The sequence below is a fragment of the Rattus rattus genome, chromosome 2 (genome assembly GCF_011064425.1).
Source record: "Rattus rattus isolate New Zealand chromosome 2, Rrattus_CSIRO_v1, whole genome shotgun sequence".
NCBI lineage: Eukaryota > Metazoa > Chordata > Mammalia > Rodentia > Muridae > Rattus > Rattus rattus.
The window spans coordinates 71,648,016-71,675,154 of record NC_046155.1 but is presented as its reverse complement, the minus strand read 5'-3'; the positions used below and the strand labels follow the sequence as shown (position 1 = coordinate 71,675,154).

General features: G+C 40.5%; 1 protein-coding gene across 7 annotated transcripts in view; it reads right to left on the bottom strand.

Annotated features, from left to right (window-relative positions):
* Ate1 (arginyltransferase 1) overlaps positions 1-27,139 on the bottom strand; it is a 114,781-nt gene that overhangs the window by 10,047 nt on the left and 77,595 nt on the right. For all 7 annotated transcript variants that reach the window (XM_032892459.1, XM_032892460.1, XM_032892456.1 and 4 more), the window contains one exon: positions 21,655-21,775. In XM_032892459.1, coding sequence (XP_032748350.1) covers positions 21,655-21,775 — 121 coding nt within the window. The remainder of the gene's footprint in view (positions 1-21,654; positions 21,776-27,139) is intronic.

Genomic DNA, 27,139 nt, shown 5'->3' with positions numbered 1-27,139 from the left:
TATTTATATTTGATGGTTAGAAAAATTCTGGGCACTTTCTATGAAATGGGCATAAATAATTTTGGATGGGTCGTACCTGTCCTTATGCAAAAGGTAAGACAGATAAAGGACATAAATAAAAGATGAGTAAAACATCTTTATCATAGCTATGTGTGAAAAGTGCACACACCACAACACACATATGTAGGTTAGAAAACAATGTGAGAAATACTCTTAGCAACATCATTACAAGTACCTTTTGATAAAAATGAAAACTAGAACAAACCTAAACTTAGCCCTTTTTGTAAATTATCACTGAATACAGCTTTATGAAATATAACTCAAATATCAAAAAATTCACCAACTATATAAATGAATGGTTTCCAGTGCATTTAGAGTACTACCAAATGTTTAATCAGTCTTAGCACACTTCCATCATCTGAGAAGTGTAGTTTCCATGTGTTAGCAGTCAGCACATTGACCAGCCGCACTGCTGTCCAGAGCACTGGCATCCTTTTGGATTCCCAGCAGCAGTGTACAGCGTCTTGTGGTGATTCTGATTTGCACTTCTCTGATGGCTGATGTTGAGCATCTTTTCATTAATGGTGTATTTTCTTCAGAAATATCTACTTGAATCAATTGCTCATCTTAAAATTTGGCTTTTTTTTTATTGGTTTGAATATGTTCGGATTTTCTTTTCTCTCTCTCTCTCTCTTGAGACGGGGTCTTGCCTGGAACTTGAGGCTGGCTTCAAGCTCACATAGATCCACCTGTCTCTGCTTCCTAAATGCTGGAATTAAGGGCATGTGCCACCAGGCCCAGCTAACCTGCCTCTCTCAGGAGTGTCTGGAAGTATCTAACGGTTTGGTGGTAAGGAGGTCTGGTTTACTTTACTTTGTTCTTTGCCTTTTTGTGCTTTTCAAGCCATATTTGAGAAACCAGAGCCTCGTCCATGGCCATGACGATTTACTTTGTGTTTATTTTTTTCCCTAAGAGTTTTAAATTTTATCTCTCTTAATTTACATTCAATTCACTTTTAGTTTTTACAATGTAAAGCTGGGGACCAATTTCATCTTCTGCATTTGCATATTCAACTGACCAAGGGTCACTTGGTGACAACACCATCATTCTTGTCCACCACTGAATTGTGTGAGTGCACTTTTTGAAAAGTAGTCATAAATATGAAGGCTTTTTTTATAACTCCTAAATACTGGTTGGTCCAATAAGTATTATTTCTAGTTGAATGCCAAAACACAGTGTTAACTCCATTCTTTAAAAAAAAAAACCAAAAAACAAAACAAAACAAACAAACAAATAATAACAACAACAAAACGCTTTTCTGGGCTCTTTTAGTTTCCAAACAATCTTATGATTTCTGAATGGAAGCCAACTAGGTTTAACAGACTATGCAGGTTCAGATTGGGCACTTAATTATGTGAGTGTGAGGTAAGAGAACAACTTGGTGTCTAAAAGAACACTTACTTTTTGTTGGGACAGGGTTGCTCACTGGCCTGGAACTTTGCCAAGAAGGCTAGACTAGCTGACCAGAGAGCTTCCAGGGATCTATCTGTCTGTCTGTCACCTCTCCATGGCTTGTATTATAAGCAAGTTCTAACACATTGGGTTTCCACATGAGTTCTGGGGATTGAACTCGGGTCTTAAATTTGCAATGTAAGTGCTATACCAAAGGAACCATCTCCCTAGTCCTAAATACAAATTTTAAATTAAAAAAAATAAGGTTTTGTAAAACTATGGGACGATAATGAAAAAGGAGCCCCAAGTGTCTACTCAAGTATTCTGAACCTAAGCATTCTATTAAGGGATTAAAAACTAGTAGATGTAGGTTTGATGGGACAGGATACTTACCTAATCTGAAGGTATCTTTGCACAAAATATTAATTACTTGACCTACACAATACAGTAACTTTGACTTTAATGCAGACTTGCAACACATGTGTCAGGTCACCAGCGGTCACATGAGTGATACTACATGCCACCTGATATAAGTTCATCATTTCTAATACTCTTACCCAAGCTATGTAACTTGACTCTAGTTACAAAGAAACATAATGAACACAAATTAAGGAATATTCTACAAAGTAACTGGACTGTATCCTTAATGAAATGTTATGGTCATCTTTATCACCACCAAACCGATGTCATCACATCTCAGAGCACTGTGAAAAAAGGGGCAGAAAGACAATAAAAGCCAGAGGATGGGGTGGAGTAGGGTGGGTGAGATAAAATGGCTGTTGCACGCACAAACTCACAGAGCTATGGTTGTCTACACAAACCTACACAAGATCAAGCCAGACCAAAGGACACTAAGTAAGATACCTCAGGGCACTCTAAACATATGCAAAGGAGACTGTGATGGGAACCAGAGTAACAAATATATAAAACTTAAAAAAAAAAAAAAAAAAAAACAGTACATGAGGTATATTGTCACCACTTGGCTTTTAATGTCCAGGATTCCTTAGACCAGTGGTTTTCAACCTTTCCAATGTTGTGGCCCTTTAGTACAGTTCCTTGGGTTGTGGTGACTCCCTACCATTAAATGATTTCATTGCTACTTCATAACTGCCAATGCTACCTTAATATCATGAGATGCAGACATCCTCTGTAAAGCAATAAAGGGATTCAGGATAGACTAGCAGGTAACTGTGAACACTGTGATCAATTGTTCCAATAATGAGAAACAAAAACAGTCAGACAGTAGTTTTTAAGACAAGGAATAGCAAGAATTTAATTTGAGATATGAAGCCAAAATAAACATCATTATTTAAAGGGGGGGGTCTCCTAATACGGTGGTGTCAATGGTTCCATTGAACAGTCACCTGCCTGTGTGGTGCAGTAAGGGACTCGTGGCAGATAATGCATGGCCATTCTGAGGCTTCAACACTCTCCCACCACTTGACACAGCCTACTCAAACGACAATCCACCTCAGTCTGCTATCCCTCCACCTGGTCCTATTGCCAGCACCCCCATCGCTCCTCGATGTCTTCGTGAACCACCTACACCAACTCTCTCTGTATCTCTATCTGTTCCCTGCCTATCTCTAAGGCTCTTTTGCTTCTGTGGCCTCTTTAACTTCGAACATAATCATTCCTTAACATGCACACACACTGTTTTAAGTGTAATGAATGTATAATCTGAGAGATAATATTAGTAACTGAGATTCAGATAAAAGAACCATAATTGCAAAAAGCCAGTAATCAAGGAAAATTAGGACTACTTAGTAAATTGAAGCTAGTCAAAGTATGATAGCTTGAGAATTCATTGTTATTCAATAAACGCTGACATTGTGAAAAGTCATAAACTTGCTATCTGTATTTCTGGCACAGCATACTATGGCAATCAATAATCATTTTCCATTTCTGTTCTCATTATGATTTCAGCGAGAGGCACACCACACCTTAGAGTACAAGTGAGAGCAAGTGGTTCACAGACTCACATACAGACAAAACACCCAGACACATATGATGATGATGATAAAATTTTAAAGGGTACAACTGAGAGCACACAAAATATGGTCACTTTCTATTCTAATACAGTAATGTTTTCATTCATTAACCTGTAATAGAAGGTAACAAAATTCCATTCCATTTCATACATAATTCAATAAAGTGACTCTGTAGAAATAAAAGCCAGTAGATTAACAGTAAATGAGAGAACAGGAAAGACGGAGATGGACACAGAGGGTCTCCTAAGAACCAGTTTAAGAGTGAATGCCTGCAGAGTAAGGGCAGTCACAGGGCAGCCACAGCAGCAGCGCATATGATCAAGATTTGTTACCACCACAACTTTACTCTTAATTTTTTTATTTTCTCTATTCAATTTCTTACTAAATTTTTAAATAAGTTCACACGATTTTCATATAATATGCTTTAATCATATTCACCCCTTCCGTACACACTAAGCTTTAATTACAAGATTCAAAACATCAAGTCCAATCTGTGCAGCTATATATTCTTACATGCGTGGCCTCTATTAGAGCACAGTAGACCTATCAGACACTGTTGAAGAGTGCATGCTCTCCCTCTCCCATTAGCTATCCACTGCCAACAGCACCACCTCAGCTAGGAATGGATGGCTCTCAAGTGACTGCACCCTCTCTCTCTATCTTGATGGCACTTTGTTTGGCTTGAGTTTATGCAAGTCTTGTGCATGCTGTCCTGTCACAGTGGCTATTGTACATCCGTATGAGGAACTGGCCTGCTGTATGTATAAAACACTGCTTCCTTGTAGTCACCAACCACCTCTGGCTCTTACAATCTCGTCACCTGCTCTTCAGAAATGATTTCTCAGATTTGAGTGGAGGTGCCGTAATAAATATGTCTTGTTTAGGGCCATGTTAAAGAGATGGGAAGAATAATTACCCCTTTAATGAGACACTCAGAATCCTTGCCCCTAGCACAGAAGCTTACAGAGCCACAGCCAGGTAGCTTCAAAAGACTGCCCACTTTTCCACATTACTTAGAGGACAGCATTTCCCCCTTCTTTCTACCTCTGTTCTAAGCATGCTTTCCCTAACACTCTGGGAGCCATCCTCTCTCTAAAACACCTTTCCTGCCATGTGGCTGCATGCCCACCTTGTGTCCCCCATGTTGGTTGAGAGCATGCCTTTCTTCTCTTTGCTACATGTCCTTCCTACAAGGCTGCCGAGATTAACAGCTTGCTGCCCTGCACTTTTTTTCTTTTAAACTCCAATAAAATTGTCCTTGAGCTTCCTTTTGAGTCTATTCTTAAATTCTTTTACTAACAAGAACTCAAGAGAGAACCCTGATATCCTCATTAATATATATAGACTGTGTCAAATTCTCTAAGATGTCTGGCAATCATTTCATACTCAACACACGTAACTAAGAGTTATGATTCTGTTACATCTGGATACTAGGTTGGGACTTGCAATCTGCCTCCACAGAGCAACTTCTATTCACAAAAGGGACAGACAAAGCACTCTGCAGAGAATAAGCTCTACTGTGAGCTCCTGGTGAGAGAAGAAATGTTCTCTCAGAAACTTCTTTAGCTGTGCAGGTTTGATGTCTGGAGTTTTAATTTCAACTTTGCCAGCCACTCTCTCCTGTGAGTAGCAGTGCAGGGGTGCGGTCCATGCACTTCAGAGCTGTCCACTCTCTCCTGTGAGTAGCAGTGCAGGGGTGCGGTCCATGCACTTCAGAGCTGTCCACTCTCTCCTGTGAGTAGCAGTGCAGGGGTGCGGTCCATGCACTTCAGAGCTGTCCACTCTCTCCTGTGAGTAGCAGTGCAGGGGTGCGGTCCATGCACTTCAGAGCTGTCCACTCTCTCCTGTGAGTAGCAGTGCAGGGGTGCGGTCCATGCACTTCAGAGCTGTCCACTCTCTCCTGTGAGTAGCAGTGCAGGGGTGCGGTCCATGCACTTCAGAGCTGTCCACTCTCTCCTGTGAGTAGCAGTGCAGGGGTGCGGTCCATGCACTTCAGAGCTGTTATGTGCTTTCAGCAAATACTTGATTTCATGCTGAAATCCACTTGCTAGCTCCTGACTGGCATCATCACAATGACCTGGTACTCTTGGCTTTAATTTTTACTTTACACTTTGTACTTTTCAACACCAACTTTGAAGTTGAAGGTTGAGGGGCAACAGGCCTTGTAAGCTTCATGTCTTACACAGTGAAGCAGCAGCCACATCAGTCAAGGTAGATCACTCGAGCAGTAAATGCAGCTCCGTCTTACAAAGTTTAGCTTCCACAGGGCTCACAAGTCCTCCAGAGACAAGACTTTCTAAATTCCAGTTTCTCAGTTTAATCTGTCAGAACTCTTCCCATATCTAAAAGAGCAACAGGAGTCTACAGAAGCAAAAGGCCCTTCCAGACAGCAGAGCTGCTCAGTTTCACACACATGTTTCTGTTAAACTCTTTAAAATAGAAAAGCATTTTTCTTCAGTGGACTTTGAAAAGCAAAAGGAAACACTGAGGGTAACAGCAGAACAGCAAAGCTACAAAGCGGTGGGTGGCTCTCCCTGTGGCGCCTCCTCCTTGAAAAACAGTTTCTCAAAAGCACTATTTGTTTTCAGACATACTTTGAAAGTGTGCAGTTATATAAAAGAAATGTCTGTAGCTTGTAGTTTAGAGCCAGCTATGTCCAAAAGCAAACTCTAGCACCACTGGCACATTCCAAAAGTACAAATGAACTAAAGGGTTCTTTCTGCCTGCCTTCCTGAGTGCAGTCTGAGTGTGTTAAGAAAACAAGCTGGAAAACTCTAATTTAAAAAAATGAAGTGTGCTGCAAAAGAACCTTTGTTTTTAATCAAAGGATTTACAACAATGGGGTTTTTCAAGAAGGAGATGCTGGAACTACAGTTTAAGCTCTTAATTAAGACACATTTTAAATGGTAAACAAACTTGTTCAAATAATAAACACACCTATAGTTAGCCCACACAACAGTTATCTAATGTCTTCACCATTCTAACACTCCCTAACCTCCAAGTTTGTACAGGTCAGAAGCAATACCTAAAAAAAATTGTTTGTTTAATTTGGGTTTGGAGAATTAGATGACATTAAACTGTAAATCAAAGCACCCATGTAAGCAACACTTTACTGTGGAATGTGAAGCTGGTACGTAGGAGATGAGGAAAGCACCACTGAGGAAGCGCAGGAGCTGGCACGTGCAGTACAGCTTTCATTACATACACTGCCTCACACTGCATCACATCACAGCAGGGCACACACTGCCTCACACTGCATCACAGCACAGCAGGGCACGCACTGCCTCACACTGCATCACAGCACAGCAGGGCACGCTGCCTCACTGCCTCACACTGCATCACAGCACAGCAGGGCACACACTGCCTCACACTGCATCACAGCACAGCAGGGCACGCACTGCCTCACACTGCATCACAGCACAGCAGGGCACGCACTGCCTCACATTGCATCACAGCACAGCAGGGCACACTGCCTCACACTGCACACAGCACAGCAGGGCACACACTCCCTCACACTGCATCACAGCAAAGCAGGGCACGCACTACCTCACACTGGCTTAACTCAAAGCAGGGCACGCACTCCCCCACACTGCATCACAGCACAGCAGGGCACGCACTGCCTCACACTGCATCACAGCACAGCAGGGCACGCACTGCCTCACACTGCATCACAGCACAGCAGGGCACGCACTGCCTCACACTACATCACAGCACAGCAGGGCACACACTGTCACACTGCATCACAGAACACACACACACCCTCACACTGATCACACCCCACAAGGGCACACACAGCCTCACACTGCCATCACAGCACAGCAGGGCACACCCCCCACACTGCATCACAGCACAGCAGGGCACGCAGTGTCCCACACTGAATCACAGCACATCACAGCACAGGCACACACTGTCTCACACTGCATCACAGCACAGCAGGGCACGCACTGCCTCACACTGCATCACAGCACAGCAGGGCACACACTGCCTCACACTGCATCACAGCACAGCAGGGCACACACTGCCTCACACTGCATCACAGCACAGCAGGGCACACACTGCCTCACACTGCCTCACAGCACAGCAGGGCACACACTGCCTCACACTGCATCACAGCACAGCAGGGCACACACTGCCTCACACTGCATCACAGCACAGCAGGGCACGCACTGCCCCACACTCCATCACAGCACAGCAGGGCACACACTGCATCACAGCACAGGAGGCACACACTGCCTCACACTGCACACAGCAGGGGGCACACACTGCCCCACACTGCATCACAGCACAGCAGGGCACACACTGCCTCACACTGCATCACAGCACAGCAGGGCACACACTGCCTCACACTGCATCACAGCACAGCAGGGCACGCACTGCCACTGCATCACAGCACAGCAGGGCACACTGCCTCACACTGCATCACAGCACAGCAGGGCACACACTGCCTCACACTGCCTCACAGCACAGCAGGGCACGCACACTGCCTCACACTGCATCACAGCACAGCAGGGCACACACTGCCTCACACTGCCTCACAGCACAGCAGGGCACGCACTGCCTCACACTGCATCACAGCACAGCAGGGCACGCACTGCCTCACACTGTATCACAGCACAGCAGGGCACACTGCCTCACACTGCATCAGATCACAGCAGGGCACACACTGCCTCACACTGCATCACAGCACAGCAGGGCACACTGCCTCACACTGCATCATAGCACAGCAGGGTACACACTGCCTCACACTGCATCACAGCACAGCAAGCACACAACTTAAGCTTCACTAAGAAAACAGAGCTGGAACTCCAAAGCTACAACTCAAGAGTTTCTAATCCAATGCTCACACCACTGAATGAATGAAGTGAACCAAAACAAACAAATATCCTTTAAATTTCCCCAACACATTCAAATAATGTTGTTCACTGGAGTAAATTTTTTTATTATTAAATAAAAAATAAACCCAAAATTAAGACATCCGAATTGGACAAAACGAAGATAGGGAAAAGAGCCCAAGACAGGGCACAAGAATCAGATGCACTCAGGAATCATAAAGTCCCTAAACTGGAATCCATTAATTGATACACAAAATGTACTTTGAATGAGAGCTGGGAGATGGTTCAGTTGGTAAAATGCCTGTGATGCACACCTCACGACCTGAGTTCAGATCCCAGTGCCCACATAAAAGAGAAAGTAGAGAGAGTGTGCCTGTCATCTCAGTGCTTGGGGTGTGTGGCAGGAGAGCACTTCGGGCTTGTTTACCAGCCAGTCTCACTGAACTGGTGAACTCCAGGCTTAGGGACTGAGAAAAACACTTGATGACAACCTTTAGAGTACACACAACACAAACACACTTCCCAAGTGTATCTTTGAAATCATAATACAAACAGACATATTTCTAGAGTCTGTTTTATCTTCAAGCTTACAAAGTCACACCTTTCTCAAAAGGCACACACATGAAGAATCCAGATACTTGGCAAACAAAAATAACTACATTACAAACCAAACAAAGCAAAGCTGTCTTAAAAACAGCTAAACACAGAGAAAGTACACAGAACACCACTGTTTAATTATAGACAGTTCTCAGTTAAATATTTAACTGAGAACATTACATTTAAACATACTTAACCAACAAAACTAAACAATTAGCCCTTAGTTTATATATAAAATATTAAGATCTTTAACTAAGATTGATAGTGGACCCTTTAAAAACCAGATCCTTTGCTTGTAAAACTTAACAGGTAGGTAAAAGGACTTGCACCAAGCCCAACAGACCCAAGTTCAAACCCAAGACCAATACACACACACACACACACACACACACACACACACACACACACACACACACACTCACACAATATCTATCTATCTATCTATCTATCTATCTATCTATCTATACACAAACATATATGCAATAAAACTTAAAGCTTGTTTAAAAAATAGAAACCAGATCCTTTAACAAAACTAAAGGAAAATGAAGCCAACTCGTAATTATAAAAAAAAAATCTCAGAAAAGTATGATTTTATTATTAAATAGAGAGACCCTTTACTTTGTCTTTTCTTGACTACTGTCACAGTATGAGCTTTTGATGAATGGACCCATTATTTCAAACATTTGAACATACCATACAGATGTACACAGCAGTCAATCATATATGGTCACAGCATATTCATTGATCTTACAATAACTTTCAGTTACAAAGCTAGATATAAGTAAGCATACTGTAGACAGTATTTGGCAAAAGATTCTCACTAGACAAAATTATGAATTTCTAGTTAGTAATTTATACAGGTTCCGGGAAGTAACAGGAATACTTTTTATACTCATACCTTATCCCAACCATGTTTCTGAATAGCTTCTGGCTCCTGAATATGGATGTCAGTGTTTTAAAGGGTTAAATAAGACACATACATATCCGTGCACGTGTGTGCGCGTGCGTACACACACACACACACACACACACACACACACACACACACACACACACACTTTTCTTGGACCAGTAAGTATGAATCAAACTAACTGCTATCACTATTATCACTATTCACTATTGTGATTTCTTATAGGTTCTCATGATCAAGTGTTTGGAAAATACTAAGAAAAACATGGCTTTACCTAAAATTCAACTTTAATTTGCTCACAACAAAGAGGAAAAGAGACCAAGTAAAGGGTTCAGTGCGCTGGAGTGTGAGTAAATGTGGAAAATGTTATAATCAGGCCCATGCTCACCCGAGGAGCTCCGAACCACCCATTTGTGTCTGTTTTATATGTCCCAGTTTTAAGAGAGCTCAATCCTCATCAAGTTCTTAACTATCAGAGGTCACTAAGCATAGGGGGACCTTAACTTCATGTAGTTTGAGTTTCTCATTTCACTGATAATCAAATAGCCTGAGAGCCAGTGACCTGTGGAAAGTTACAAATCTAATGAGTGCAGAACTGAAGAACTGCTCTTCAGGTTTCTAGATGAAGCACTAAACTAACGTGACTCCATGAGCGACTCAGCAATGGTTAGGTATTGGGAATAAACAATGTGCATGTAAACAGAGTGGGTCTGGAAGTTATTAACAAGCAGAAAACTCAATGAGAGGAACCTGAAATTCAAACAGAATTAGAATATGGCTAAAATCTGAGTACTTTTATGAGTATGACTCAATGTAGGATCCCATAAGGTTCAAAGCTCTTTAAAGTTAGTTGTGAATGAAGTTACTCTTAAGAGTTAAAGAAACATAAATACTGGTCAAGACATAACCTATGGACTTCACAGATACAGGCTTCCCTGGCCTGACCTATAAATAACTAGACTGGAGCGCACTTAATTATGAACAATATAAGCACCTCCTCTGGGAAATGGAGCCACTGAAAAGCCACTGTAAGTGGTCTTATGTGTCCTTTAAACATTTATGAAAATGTTGATGAGAATAAACACATGATACTAATAATGGTGTCAAGGAATGCAAGACTAATATATATTAGTACTATTAGAATTGGACCATCAGAACAACAATAGGTCCTACTCAAGACTTCATTTGTCATGTTAATAACACTGAGTCTTCAAGACTCAGAACATGGTTTAGTTCTCTGAACAGTGCTTTGTAGTTCTCAATGCAGTGGCCTTGAGTGTCTTTGGATACATGTAATTCTAAATAATGAATATTCTTTTAAGTGGATTCTTTTATAATCCATTTTGTTTGCTGCTAATATGTAAAATACAACTGACTTCTGATATTAATTTTATGACCTACAATCATGTTTAATTCAGTTATTAGTTTCAGTAGTTGTACAGTGGTTGCCTGAAGATTTTTCATGTACACAATAATATATTACTTCAACAGGAAATGCCTAATTAACTAATTGATTTATACTGTGTTTCAAACTAGGTAAATATTTAGTTCATTGTGCCCACAAATCTAATTAAGTTTATAAGAATACTTTGTCAGACAATTGAATTAAGTGGGTAATGGAATACATTTATAAAAATTTTAAATGTTAAAAATTGAATTATCATCTTGTAAATGCAATCAAAGGTTATTCAAAAGTCTTTTTCATTTAAATTATTGCTAAAGTTTGAAAGCCTTATACATTGACAATAAAATAATCTGCATTCAGATTTGACAAAGAACAAATTTTTTTAATAGATTGTTATCTTCATGGAGTGAACACTAATTTTTAAAACTAGGAAAATCTTTGAATCCATTTTCCTATAAATTAAAGTCAATTCTTAAAACACAAGGTGAGAGTTAATACTTATACTCACACCAACTTGAAAATGCACAATTAGACTTTAAAAACTGAAGTCTTTCTATAGGTTGTGATTTTTAGTGACCTGTGAAATCAAGTTAGTGGATCAGCAAAGAAGACAGAGTGCATTATGTCTAATGAGAGTAAATTCACTTCATGAAGCTGGTTTCAATTTTAAATCTTCCCACATGTATGGATTGGGATAGGCAAGGAGTTACAGAGCAGGATGAGGAGGAAGAGCCTCAAAGAGGCAGCTCAAACGTTCAAATACAGCAGAAAAGAACCAGAAGAGCAGTAGAGTGCCCTGAATAAGAAATAAATACAGTCACAGCCATGCCTTCCTGGCCTAAGGCTAACAAGCTACAAGTCTGTGGTACACTGTTTCCTATCTCAAACACCCACTTTGAGTCCTAGGCTACACAGAGAGCCACTGACTTAGTGTCTGCGAAGCAGACAGTAACAGTAATGGATATGCCAAGTGTTTTCTTCCTTCGTTGGTTGAAGGAAGTGGGTGGCAGTTTCCTAACCAAGAGTCATACTACCCTGGGCATACAACTCTGTCTCATCTGAGAATGCTCATACAGTCCCAGATATAAGGGTATATAAAGGAGGTACACAAGGCAGACATTTTAAATAATAAATCATAAATTTAGTATAAAGCCAGTCTTGCTAAACATATTATCTTCTCATTTATTAAAAGCAAAAGAAAAATTTTATACTAATGAATATGCTTGCTTATTTTCACATAAAGAATTCAATCTTGGCTAAATATTTGATGAAACATCTTCAAGCATTTTCCATAGTTGATGGATACTTCGATTTTATAATTATCAATGTTTAACGAGCAGCTTATATAAATAATGTTTAGGGCCACTTCAAAAAATGTTCAAAATTATGCCTCATTTATAATCCAAAATTCATTTAATGTGTTTATAAAATTCAAATCAGCAATTCAAACAGTAATTTTTAAAATAAAACATTGTAACACAATATAATCCAATATATTAATTTAATATATGCTGATGAATGATTAAAAATATGAAGTCTTTTTTTTTTCCTTAATGAAATACTTAGTTTGTTTTTGCTTTTTGAGACAGGGTTTCTCTGTGTAGCCTTAGCTGTCCTTGAATTTATTCTGTAGACAAGGCTGGCCTCGAACCAGAAATCCATCTCTGCCTCACAGAATGCTGGGAGTAAGATATCTGCTACCACCACCCAGCTACAACAGAATTTGATAACAGAATGCTTTGCAGTTCATGACCTACAACAGTCTCACGTCAAAGCCCAGCACACCATGTTCAGAGCCAGGGCTGTGATGAAGTCATGCAACACACATGGGTGGGCATTGTCAAAACACCTCTATTTGTCAGATTTCAAATTAATTTTGGTACATTAGGAAACCCCATTTTTGCCAGAATTTCATAACCTCCACATTCATTTATGTGAGCTCACATAGAGTTGGCATCCTAAAGTTTAATTAAGGAGCTGTGTTCTAGAAGAGCACGTCACGCGGGTGGAGAACTCGTTCCTTGCTAGTTCTCCAGCAACATATGCAAATATACATGGCTAGAAAGAGACAGAACTTTTAAAAACATTAAGATAAATGGCCCAGTGACCAACATCAATTCAAATTCTCTTCTAAAAGTCTGGATTGGTGTCTTTCTATTAAGAAGGACTGTACACTGCCCTTATCTTCACTGGGACTTGGTAGCATCATAGCTATTTGGAAAAGGAAAGGGAGCTTCATTTAGGTTATTTATCACTCTTACAGTTAAGTGGTACCCAGAAGCTTTCACCAGTGTGATGACTTCATTATCTTTTATATCTTTCACATTAATTCTATATTACATTCCCAATCCCAACACCAAATCTGTCATGTCTCTGAAACAGAAAAGCAAGCAGTTGTCTGAACAGCATTTGCTGCTGTTAGCCTGTTCAGTCAGCCAAAGACATGATCCTCAGAGAGGCTTCCACTTCTTCACTCTACTTTTCGTCATTTTGTTCTACTCACCCCATCTTCAGTTTCTTCCAAACGGGACTCAGATACTAGTCCTCCTCACTCCAGTTATCTATGAATCCCACTTTTCTCTGTATCAGCAAATTTCAGCTCTGCAGGCACACGGCCACGGCAGACAACTTGTACAGGAAGCACTACATCCAGAGTCCCACAAACACCAGTCACAGCAAGGCCTGACGGTCAGCAGTATGCCATGCTTTTCAGTAGCTACCTCAACACATCTGCCCAGTCTACACATATCTCCTATCTACATACATCTACACAGATCTCCTATCTCCACATATCTCCTATCTCCATACATGTACACATCTCCACATATCTCCTATCTACACACATCTATACATTAACACATATCTCCTATCTACACACATCTACACATCTACACATATCTCCTATCTACACACATCTCCACTTATTTACACATCTACACATATCTCCTATCTACACACATCTATACATTAACACACATCCCCATCTACACACACACACATCCACACACATCCCATCACACATCTCCCATCTACACATCCCACACATCCCCATCTACACACATCCATTTAACACACATCCCCATCACACACATCCCACATCCACACACATCTATATCTACACACACATCTCCCATTACACACTCCACACATCTCCCATCACACATCATCCATACACACACATCCCCATCTCCACACACACACACATCTCCCCATCTACACATTTACATTTACACATCTCCACATATCTCCCATCTACACACATCTATACATTAAACACATATCTCCTATCTACACATATCTCCTATCTACACACATCTCCACTTATTTACACATCTCCACATATCTCCTATCTACACACATCTATACATTAAACACATATCTCCTATCTACACATATCTCCTATCTACACACATCTCCACTTATTTACACATCTCCACATATCCTGCTGTCTCCTCCTTTCCCAGCACCACTGCAATGAAGAGAAAGATACAGAGGAAGTAGTTCCAGGCCTTCACCCCCACAGCACTCTCTCTTCCTCTCATGCCAAGAAGGTGGTCTATTCTTATCTAAGGCTAATCTTCCCACCTGTATTCCATATTTTTTCATGTGTCATCGCTTTTCAGATAACTTAATGCACTCTGATTTCATAAATGTAGGGAGCAGAGGCAGCCCTGAATCAGTCAAGTCCTGAGTCATGTATACTATAAGCCCCAACCTCCTCTTTAATCTGCATATAATAACCCCACCACCTTGCTCAACTGTCTGTGATAACCCTGCCTTACTGTTCTCCTCTAACAAGCATTCTGGGCTTCTGGGTTGCTGGGGTTTCTTCAGCAGAGCGTCCAGCACACCCGACTCCACCTTTTCTGTCAATGTCCCTTCACTGTTTTGTCTTCAGTGCTGGTCACATGGATGAACATCAACGAACACACTGCATCACTTTGCACTTTCCTGGGTCACACCTTCCCGGGTACTGTTGCTCCTGTCTCTGGACTCACCTCTAACTTACCCAAACCACACTGCACGAGCAAGCTGACTTAGTGAAAGTGAGCTAACAAACATCCATGCCATGATCCAGTCTACAGTTCTCTGCCAATGCTGGCTCTGAAACAACCTTCAAACTAAAGTTTACCTTACTATGTCTGAGTATTGACATTTTAATAATAACACAATACAGTATAATAATAATAAAGACAGTAAAATTTTACCTTTTGTCACACATGTGAATGAGGGAGATCTGGCCTCTAGTTTAAGATCAGGAATCCTACTTACCATCCCTCAACATGCAGGAACTTGGGTCCAGAACTCCACACAAGTCCCCAAAGCCAGGGATGCTCACACACTTATAAAACATAATGTGAAGACTATGCTTGCCCTGACAGACGGTACTTTACAGCAGCTCCTTTCTGGGGGTGCAGAATAGATACATGAACAGCACTACTTGTCGGTCACCACCCACAGGGCACAATCTGGTGAATGACTTATTTCTCTAAGTTGATCCAGGGGAAAAAAGGGCACACTTGTGTTACAATTGCATCAGGAAAATCAAGTCTACTATTGTAACTCCTTACCTGAATTCCTCCAAGAGATGCATACATAACACTGTGCTGGTGACAACAACCACCTGGCCTGTCATCTCAGCACCGGTGAGTTCATCAAAGACTAACAGACAATTTCAGACTGTCCCAAGGGCTGCAGGTTGGCTCAAGCTCCTCTGCTGATGCAGCTTACTCTTCCTTTTTGCACATCTAGACTTGCTATTGTCATTTGCCCATTCATCCATCTAACCTGTTCTCATCCTTTTGCCTCTGCAGATGGACTCTGCTTCTCCAAAGACCTTCTGGTTATTTCACCTCCTCAGAGTCTCCAACTGAGGGCTTCTGAAATACCTTGAACTCTGCTGCAGTCTCCTAACATTTTTTTAGCCATGGATGGATGGATGGATAGATAGATAAATCTACTGTGTTGTGAATTAGTTGTCATTCATAAATTCTAACATCATGGAAAGACAAAAATGTGTTTAGCTAGTTTTCAACAACACTCTAACACTTTACCTTTTCCATATTAACATAAATTCCCTAGACTTACCAACAATTTGAACCAAACAACCAGGTTATTTTCTTGCTTTGATGCCTATTTCCTTTAGAACCTGTGCTGTGGTACAACTGGCTCTACCTCCAGCTGGTATATCTAATCATTACCACTGTTATGGACAACATAGAATATTTATTTATTAACTATCCTTCAAGCAATACGATTCTCTTTATAACTTTGAATAGTTAAGCTGACAACAAATTTAAAAAAACAAAAAACAAAACTACCTGGGAGCCACTGACATAGCTTAATGAATAAAGAAAGGTGCTTTTTGCTTATTAACAAAACTAAAAACCTAAATTCAATACCAGGAACACACAAGATAGGAAAGGTAGACACACTAATGGTGAGACACACACACACACACACACACACACACACACCTTTTTTTTTCTTTAAAAAGAAACATATTATTCTAAAAAAATTTCTTCTCGGAAGTGCAAAAGAACACCACTCAACTCTGTACCAGTTAAGACAGAGTCTTCCTTTTATCATGAATTATCACTGCAGAGGATTCTGTGACCCCTAAGGAAGTTTTGCCTTTTTGCTAGACATTGGTTCCTAGGGATTAAGAAGATGTGTTAGCTCCATATACTCTTCTGAGGGAGCATAAATACAATGTTCAGGAAGTCCTGCCAGATCAGTGAAGACAGGACAGAGAGCTTTCTGGGCTGGCTCTTCCACAGACACTCGATCTGAGTGAGCCTGGGTTTTCTATGGACATACGCTGGATAAACCACAAAAGTATCAGAAAATGCCAGTGAACCATGCCAGGAAGAAAAAAGAATGTAGTTTAAAAAAAAAAAAAAAAAAAAAAAAAGAGGCCCTTTGAAGTAACAGAGACTGGGCTTTGGAGCTGCAGGCCACACTAGGAATGAGCTTTTTCACAGCAGCTGCAGACCTCTGAGAAGAGTCAAGGTGTGCTAGAAACAATCTACCCTAGGAAATGCACAAAGCACATGGTCTAAGTTATTATTTTCATAGCAAACAAATTCAAAAGCAATGGTGTATGGCTTGGTCACATTAGGACAAACTGGAAAATTTCTTGCAAACATTGCAAGTCTGTACAGAACCAAACAAACTTTAGACTAATCTATGGTAAAAGGTATACATTACTGTAATTATAAGTGAAAACAGAAATAAAAATTATTCGTTCTCAAAAAAAAAGTAAGTACAGAGCTAAATTGAAATAAAATCTGTTTTCTTTCTTTGAAAAGAAGTGAAAATTAGCTGTGTTTTTACAACAAACGTTGAGCAGTCAGTATAAAATGTTATGTTTGAGGATAAAATGAGTAACATGGGCAAAAACAGGATGGTGACTGAGAAATATATACTCAATAAAATTTCACTGTGAAAAACACTGAAATAAGGACTATAATACCCTTGAATAATACCAATTTTTTTGCCCATTACTATAAGCCACAGTCTATCAAGGCTTAAAAATCAACTCCAAAATATTGTCTTCTGTTTCAACAAAGTATGTAAAAGGACTACCTATGTTAGACAGTGCCTGCCACATAAAAGTAGTACTTGTTCTCTTTTTCACTCACCCCCAAAATCCCCATAGTATTTTCTTAATGGTCGAATTAACAGCCAAGTAGTTTTTACCTTACCAAAAGATGCCTTTTATTTAATCCAGGTAAAGCAGCACAAGCAACCACAGAATTATGACATGTGACCCTTGTTCTGCTTGATAAAGCACTCAGACAGATGCACCTCAGAAGAAGCAGCGGAGAGCATGAGACGTTACCACTGTGCATCTTCTTACTTTAGCTCTTAATTCCCCTCCTTAATTAACCCTGGGGCCTTGTGTATGCATCTGCCACTGAGTGACATACTCAGTCCACAAACTGGACACACTTCTGCAAAGGCTCCCAAAAAGTATTTTAAAGGAATGATTTAAGGGAAAAAAAGGTAAAGTGTGGGCTGGTGAGATTGTTTGGCTGGTACTTGCCATGCAAACCTGACCCTGAATTCATTGCCTGAACCTATCTAATGATGAACAGAGAGAGAACTGACGACATACCATGACCTGTACATACAAACCATGGTACCATGCCCCTATAGACACATCATATACACACAATAATCTATAAATGCTTAAGAAAGCAAAGTGTAACTGTCCTACTGAAATATTTTAAGTCTAATACAGACAAATTCTAATTTTAAAAACAATGGGATGTTTTCCTTAAAAGTTATTTGAGAGGCTTCTAGACTCATTTCATTGGAATACAGATGTCTAAACTGAAAACAAAATATCTATTTACAACAAAAAGAGTTTAGAGGTTTTAGAAGTTAAGATAGTCAACCCTTACCCACACAGTAACACAGCACAGTCAATATAGACGATTTGCTGCACAGGCTTACTAGTTAAACAACCATAAAACCCAAGAGAAAGAGGAAGGGGGAGAGAAAAGCAGAGACTGCCAAGGGGATTAGGGGTGAGTATTTTGGAGTCTTACAGCAATGTAGGGTGGGGAAAATGTGAGATTTTTCTGACCAGAGACCACTGATACACCTTGAAACCATTGTGACAGAGCATGATGAGATCAACCAAGGCACCTACTTCAGGGACCTGAACCACAGAACTTCTGTGGTGAGGGAAAGGCTTGGTGATAACAAAACAAAACACAACACAAACCAAACACCCTCCCACCCCCACCCCCGCCCAGCTAGCAATGTCACTCCCATCAGGCTGTGTGTCTTTTTCCTGAGCCAGAGTTGGGTCATGTAAAAGGAAAACTGCCCCTGAAAGGAGGAGAGTTTCTAACAGTTTGCCATGGAAACCTCCAATGACCATGGTTCACAGCAGGCTCCATACATTCCAGCATGTAACTGAATTTTAATTTCCTAAAACCACAGGATACAAGTGTGATTTCAAATACTGTCTGGACTGTGACATTCAATTTTAACAAAACTATACCATATTCTCTTCAAAGTTCCAAAGACTCAGCATATGTGAAATCTTCATTTGCTTGAAGGTATTGTTCTCAAAGAAGTTTACTCTGACTCCATAAATGATTTCTAAACAATGAAGAGTTACAGCTAGAGTGTGTGCCCTGAGAACAGAACCCAGAGCACAGGAAATCACAAGCTAGGAGAACATCACTCACCAGGAAGAGAGTGTTTTCTTATTAACAGCAGGCGATGCAAAATCAAATTGTTTCGGCCATGAAATGCTTGTTACCACTTGTTTTGGAAAGAATTTTAAGATCTATAAACTGAATGAGTATTTATTTGCACACCCATTTCATGAATGGAAACGATTCTGTCACCTTTTCAACCTCACAGAACATGGAGCACTTACAGTCTCTTGCTTCTCCAAGTAATTAAATTGGACTAAGAAAGGGGAGGTAGGCTCGCATCTTAAGTTTGGGAGTCAGAAGGAATTTTGGACCCCAGTACTACCCAGATGAGCGGAAACTATTAGTGAGCCTGAAGCAACTCAACAAGGTGCTCAGCAGCTTTCCTTCCAACGCTGCTGGACCCAAACTGACCTGGAGGAAGGCACAGGGAGACTTTCTGAGTTGTGAGACAGTGGTAATCACTGGCTTTCCTGTTGAACATGCTTGCCTTTGGCTCTGGACATGACTCCAAAGCTCACTGACAAACCCCATGTTTGTTTTAAAGTAACATTATCTATTTGATCAGTAAACTCTAAGTTAGGTGGGATTTAAGTCCTGTCTAGAAAACTGGGGCACCACCAGGTAAACTCTAAATAATGAATACAATAGCTAACGAGTCTGCCCCGGCAAGTGAGTCAGCTGCTCTCTTTGTGGCCATCAATTCTAAGCAGGGCTCTAGACAGACTTCTAAGGTGTTGCCATGGGTGAGATGTTGAACTCTTGATTTCATACCAGCTTTTCAAGGCAACAAAATGTACTCATGAACCAATTTTGTACAACCACAAAAACCAAACAAACCTGGTTAGAGAAAATAGAAAGAAACGAGCACACGTCTATCCTCATGTCCCTCATTCCATTGGTTCCCATTTACTCATCCAGACTCTGCCAGGCTTGGCATTTCTTTCTTTCTGTATTCTAATGAAGTTCACAGCAGAGTAGACTCCATGAAGACTCAAAGCAAGTGAGCACAATCTGTAACTTCAAAGGGCTTCACTCTGAGGAAGCCACACAGCAGCATAACACAAACCACCCGAGAGACTGATTTAACAAAGCCATGTCTGACGGATGCCCTGTACCCACAGGTACTTAACACACTGAGTGGCATTCAGACTTGTTTGTTTTCTCAGAGAAGGGGCAGAGCAAATGGCAGTAAATGGGGACACAACCCTCTGACATAAATCTGATGCAATAGCCTAAGTTGAGTAACAGAACCAAGACTATAGGGGGCTTTGTTTTGTTTTGTTTTGTTTTGTTTTGCTTTTGTTTTTCAAGACCAGAGTTCTGTGTGTAGCCCTGGCTGTCCTGGAACTTGCTCTGTAAACCAAAACTCACAAGAGACCTACCTGCTTCTGTCTCCCACCTGGCTTGAGGGGCAATTCTTAATATCTGGGCCTGATTTTCTTCTCTTGTTATAAACTCAATAAGTTTATAAGTAAGACTTATCTTACTAGATTTTTATTAACATATATTAATTATACATAAGTTTTATTATGACATTTCCATATATACATGATATACTTTGATCAAGTATGGGCGGGTTATGTCTTACTGCTATCTTTTCTTCTGTTACAGAGTCTTAAGTTGCTTAGGCTTACCCCAAACTCGTGATATAGTTGAAGCTGACCCTGAACTGCTGGAATTCTGGAATACTTTGCAGGTATTTTTATCTTAATAATATGTAAGAAATCTGAGGGCAGGAAAACTTGATTGCCTAAGAGCACACAGTATGCCTGTTAGTCCTGAAGTCAGGGTCTAACACTCTCAGTGTTTAGAGGTAGTGATACAGACGAACATACAAAGGGGAAGAACAGCAGACAGAGTGTGCCCCAGGCTACTCTAGGCAGGGAGTGGAAGAGGACGCAGAAAAGGAAACTCAACAGTGATGGACGAACAAAGTACCACCCCCAAAACTTCACAAAATAATTACTGTCCTACAACATCATTTAGTTCAACTGCTAGATATTTCTGTCTCTCCATTGGTCAAATAAACAAACCAGTAAGCAACTTTTATACTGTGATAATTGTTAAGGAATGAAAGATAAACACGTCAGCCTTCAGAGCACGTGAAGACTAATCCAACAAGAGAAACACATGCAGTAAGCAGTAAGAGTATACACACGACTTAACTGTCTGTCTGGCCCCCTCACTCCCCACATGCACATATTCATACACAAACACAATATATTAAAAACTATGAAAAGTCACAAAAAGGGTAATGATGTCTAGCCGGGCTCTTCTCTAGACATACCTGCTTGTGGGTCCTGGTTGAAACGGCAGTACTTGGAGTTGTCCAGAGAAGGCAGGCATTGCTCAATGGGTACCCAGACATATGTCTCAGGACACAGCAAATCAGAAGGTCTATACTGACCCTAACAAGAAATAAGAAAAAAACAAACAAACAAACAAACAAACAAACAAACCACAGGGATTAGAAACAATAACATCCAGGAAGCCAGGAATGCTATGGTCACAGGCTTAATGTCAACTGAAAAGCTTTGCCAGAAACACTAGGCATTCTGCTAGCGATCACCTTTGTATCTAGAGATTCACACGTAATATAAGGCTCTGTAAAAGGGACATATCACCATTTAGCAGGTTATACTGATTTGGAAGCTGAGTTTTTACTCTTTTGGAGGAAATCAAGTTGTCTATGAAAAGCTAGTGACGAACAGACCAAAACTTCTTTGTATGCAATAGAAAACCATACAAAGTCACATAAAGCAAGTTTTATTTTCAAAAGTAGAATTTGACTGTCCCCAATCACTAATTTTTAGTTTACAGATTCAAGGCTGGTAATATTCAGTTCATGCTAATGTTTTAAAAAACAATCCTAGTAATACACATCTATTAGCAATCTAAATTAGTGGAAGTACAATAAAAGCTTAAAAATAGAAAGTCTAACAAAACTTCTGTCATGATATAACTTCAAAAATTCTACTTTATACTTTACAGCTAGGTATGGTGGTGCATGCCTTTAATTCCAGGAGGCAGGCAGATGTCTGTGAGTTCAAGGCCAGACTGGTCTGCAGAGTGAGTTCAGGGCAGCCAGGGCTCTGTTATACAGAGAAACCCTGTCTTGAAGACCAAAAAAACAACAACAAAAAATACTTTATCAAAATATATCGAACTGTGTACAACACTAGACAATATTTGCTGGAATAAATAAATAATTTATGGATAACAGTTAAGAAAGATAATAGTTAAATAATGATACAAACTATAAAAAAGCACTAGTGATTTTTTTTCAGAAAAACCAAAGCTTTTATTTTCTTTGAACTTGTTCAAAATCTGAAATCTGTCTCTTCTCTAATATTAAAATTCAAATTCGATATACAGGTTAAAATTTAGTGCAGATATGTAAATGTTTTATAATCCAGTATAAGAAACTATTTCAGTATATGAAAAGATCCACCCTAATTTATCTTGGACTTACTCAACAGCCTCAACATGATATTTGAACTCTGGACTTCTCCTAGTGATTAAGTGTCTCTTCCTAAACTCCTATAAAGAGTTCTAAGCTTGCCGTGTGCCAGAGCTACATAGTTTTCAATATTAAATCTTTATGTGATACTTTACTCTGTTAAATCTAATCTGTTATCATTCCACCTGTAGAATCTCCATTTTGCTTAAATATTCTAGAGTTCTCAATTTTGTATAAAAATACAATTGGCATGAATTTAAAAACTAATAAAAATGGAAGAGCATGTTTTCATGTGACAGAACATAAGAGAAGCCCCAAGAAGAACTGGTGAGAAATGTGTGTTACCACAACAACTAAACCCCAGCTGCCCAAATGATCCTATTTCTAACTTGAGGCTTAAGTTAAGGCAGCACTGGGAATAAGGGTAAACATGAGTCCTGAAGGTTAAACAAAGGACTTTCACCTTAGACAGAGTCCATAAATACACACTGATACATGAATAAGCACCAGGAACGAGAGCTAACTGGAATCAATCCACTGGAGTGTCAGAGTTGCACAAAGGTGAGGTACAGGTGAGGTACATATGTGTGTGACAAGCACACAACCTCAAAGCCCCTAGGTTTCACAATGTTCTCAAAGATCCAATTTGCTCATAGGAGAAATACTACATTTACTTTTAATTCTTTAACATTTTACTCACTAAAACATCAGAAATACATTTTGACTTCTTGGTATCATTTGAAGTTAAATCTATCAATTTCATTAAATACTATTCTCCAAAGTATAGGCTTCTTTCAATACTTTAGTCTCTCAGGCCATCAAAGAATGCAGTTTTATGGCATAAACTACTGTGAAATATTCTGCTTTCTAAACTAAGCTGCTTGAGAGGTATGTGACTGAAATGATTAACGCTCAATTCAGAGTCACCATCCCACAAAGGAGAACCACAGGGACGTGAAAGCTGCCCTGCCTGTTCCCTATTCACAGAAGACGAGAGATGTTTGCATTAAGAATGTAATTACTTAAGGATTTGGACAGACTTTCCCGTGTTGAGAAGAAAAATATTTAATCAACCTCTAAGTATATTCATTCAAATTGAACAATGAAGTAAAAGCGGATTAATTCTTTCCTAGGGTGCTGACTTTTAGATAGATGAGAAATGTTGAGTTAGCACAGACTTCTAAAGTACTCAGAATTTTGAAAATGTAACACCTTTGACAGCTTATTCCACAGCTCTTTGAGGAGTTCTTTCCAAGTGAAGAACAATTCAGAAGAGGAGTGGCTGAGTCCAAGGTGCTGAAGAAGAGCTGAATCTGTTCTAAATATAGCTGTGATGCCCAGTAACTGTCTTACGGTTGTTTGTAAAACTCGAACCAACCAAGGAAAAGAAGGAAACACAGAGAGATCACAAACGAGGCCATATAATATTTCAACCAACTTTACTAAGTTGTCATAGAATAAGAGATTAGAAAACACCACAGTTAAATCTAAAACATGTAGAAGGACGAACCCTGCAAACACTAGCTAAAAACATCTCCTGTTGACAGCAAATGCTGGCGAGGACGCGGAGAAAGAGGAACACTCCTCCATTGTTGGTGGGATTGCAGACTGGTACAACCATTCTGGAAATCAGTCTGGAGGTTCCTCAGAAAATTGGACATTGAACTACCTGAGGACCCAGGTATACCTCTATTGGGCATATACCCAAAAGATGCCCCAGCATATAAAAAAGAAACGTGCTCCACTATGTTCATAGCAGCCTTATTTATAATATCCAGAAGCTGGAAAGAACCCAGATGCCCTTCAACAGAGGAATGGATACAGAAAATGTGGTACATCTGCACAATGGAATATTACTCAGCTATCAAAAACAATGACTTTATGAAATTCATAGGCAAATGGATGGAAATGGAAAATATCATCCTGAGTGAGGTAACCCAATCACAGAAAAACACACATGTTATGCACTCATTGATAAGTGGCTATTAGTCCAAATGCTTGAATTGCCCTAGATGCACAGAACACATGAAACTCAAGAAGGATGACCAAATGCAAATGCTTCACTCCTTCTTTAAAAGGGGAACAAGAATACCCTTGGGAGGGAATAGGGAGGCAAAGTTTAGAACAGAGGCAGAAGGAACACCCATTCAGAGCCTGCCCCACATGTGGCCCATACATATACAGCCACCCAACTAGACAAGATGGATGAAGCAAAGAAGTGCAGGCCGACAGGAACCGGATGTAGATCTCTCCTGAGAGACACAGCCAGAATACAGCAAGTACATAGGTGAATGCCAGCAGCAAACCACTGAACTGAGAACGGGACCCCCGTTGAAGGAATCAGAGAAAGGACTGGAAGAGCTTGAAGAGGCTCGAGACCCCATATGAACAATGCCAACCAACCAGAGCTTCCAGGGACTAAGCCACTACCCAAAGACTATACATGGACTGACCCTGAGCTCCAACCTCATAGGTAGCAATGAATATCCTAGTAAGAGCACCAGTGGAAGGGGAAGCCCTGGGTCCTGCCAAGACTGAACCCCCAGTGAACATGATTGTTGGGGGGAGGGCGGTAATGGGGGGAGGATGGGGAGGGGAACACCCATATAGAAGGGGAGGGGAGGGGTTAGGGGGATGTTGGCCCGGAAACCAGGAAGGGGAATAACAATCTTAATGTAAATAAGAAATACTCAAGTTAATAAAGATTAAAAAAAAAAAACCTCCTGTCCCACGTCTTACTAAAGACCGACTTCCCAAAGGGTTTGTTTGCTTTGGTTGGTCAATTCAGTGAACAAAGGCATTCTTCTAACCTGAAGGCTTTAGATCATAATTTGAAGAGCATTACCATACTGATCAAATTTTCCACCCTATGAAAGAGCCACCAAATAAATTATGCAAAACATACCTTGGTCCGGCAAAATAGAATTCAGCCTAAAAACTGTACTCATTTTGATAACTAGAGACTGAAATGTCTCACTATGTGGCTGGAGACACATAGTTGGTGGTTTGGTGGTTAAGAGCACTTGCTTGCTCTTCCAGAAGACCTGGGCTCAATGTCTGGCCCCTGTGGTGGCTCACGACCATCTGCAACCCTAGTTCTAGGGGGTCCCATACCCTCTTCTGGCCTCCACAGGCGCAGACAAAGTATCAATAAATGGAAAGTAATGATGTTTTAAAAAGGACCACCTCAATATCACATCCTACCCCATACTGTGTAGAGTATGTAAAGCACAGCAGTAATCTGTCAGGAGTAAGACTTTAAGATAGACTAATATCTAGCACTTCCACAAGCATTTCCCCCCAGCTAAGACATCTAGTTAGAAATCCTAATTTCCAGAAGCAAAACAAAAACAAAAACAAAAGTGTCTAGTGACATGAAGCAGCAACAAGAAATGGTTCTAACAAGCTGTAAACCTCAGTTTTGTCATGCTTATACTGATGGGATTCATACACTATCAAAATTCTTCCCATCAGCACAGGATCCACTGTTTTCAAAACTGTATATCTGCATCAAGTCCTAAAAAACCCCTAGACTCATAAGCCCTCACAGTCTTACCCCCAACCCATCCCCCCACCCCAGTGTATAGGTAATCCAATTAAAAATGGAAGGCCTGCAAGTGGAAAACAGAGCCTGCCACCAAGCCTGGGGACCCAAATACATCCCTAGAATCCACATAGTAGAAGAACTGTTCTCTGACCTCTACACACATAGTATGGCATGCATGAACCCCAACCCCACCCCCACCACCGTCCAAAATGTTTAAAAAAAAAAAAGTAGCTAAAAATAGTATAGTATTGCTTCATACTGCCAGGCATTGTTGATTTCCATGCATGCCTGATTTGTGACAGAGCCTACAAGGCCCTAGATGAAGCAGTCATTATCCTTTTGCCCTGGTTTTTCTGCAACTGTCCCCTCTTCCATCATGCCAATGTGGCTATACTGGCTTCTTTGTAGCTCCTGGAACATGCTAGTCCTGCATACACCTCAGGACTTCTCACTGTTGTTGTTGTTGTTGGTGGTGGTGGTGGTGGTGGTGGTGGTGGTGGTGGTGGTGGTGGTGGTGTGTGTGTGTATATAGGAGACTGAACCTTTATGTATGTTATACAAACCCTGTACCACAAAGCTACATTAAATTCATGACCTCCTTTTTTCCTTATTTTTTTCTTTTTCTTTTTTTCGGAGCTGGGGACCGAACCCAGGGCCTTGCGCTCTCCGCTGAGCTAAATCCCCAACCCCTTTTCCTTTTTTTAAAAATATTTTTTTTAAATGATGTAATAGGGTCTCACTAAGTTGTCCTGAGAACCCTTGAAC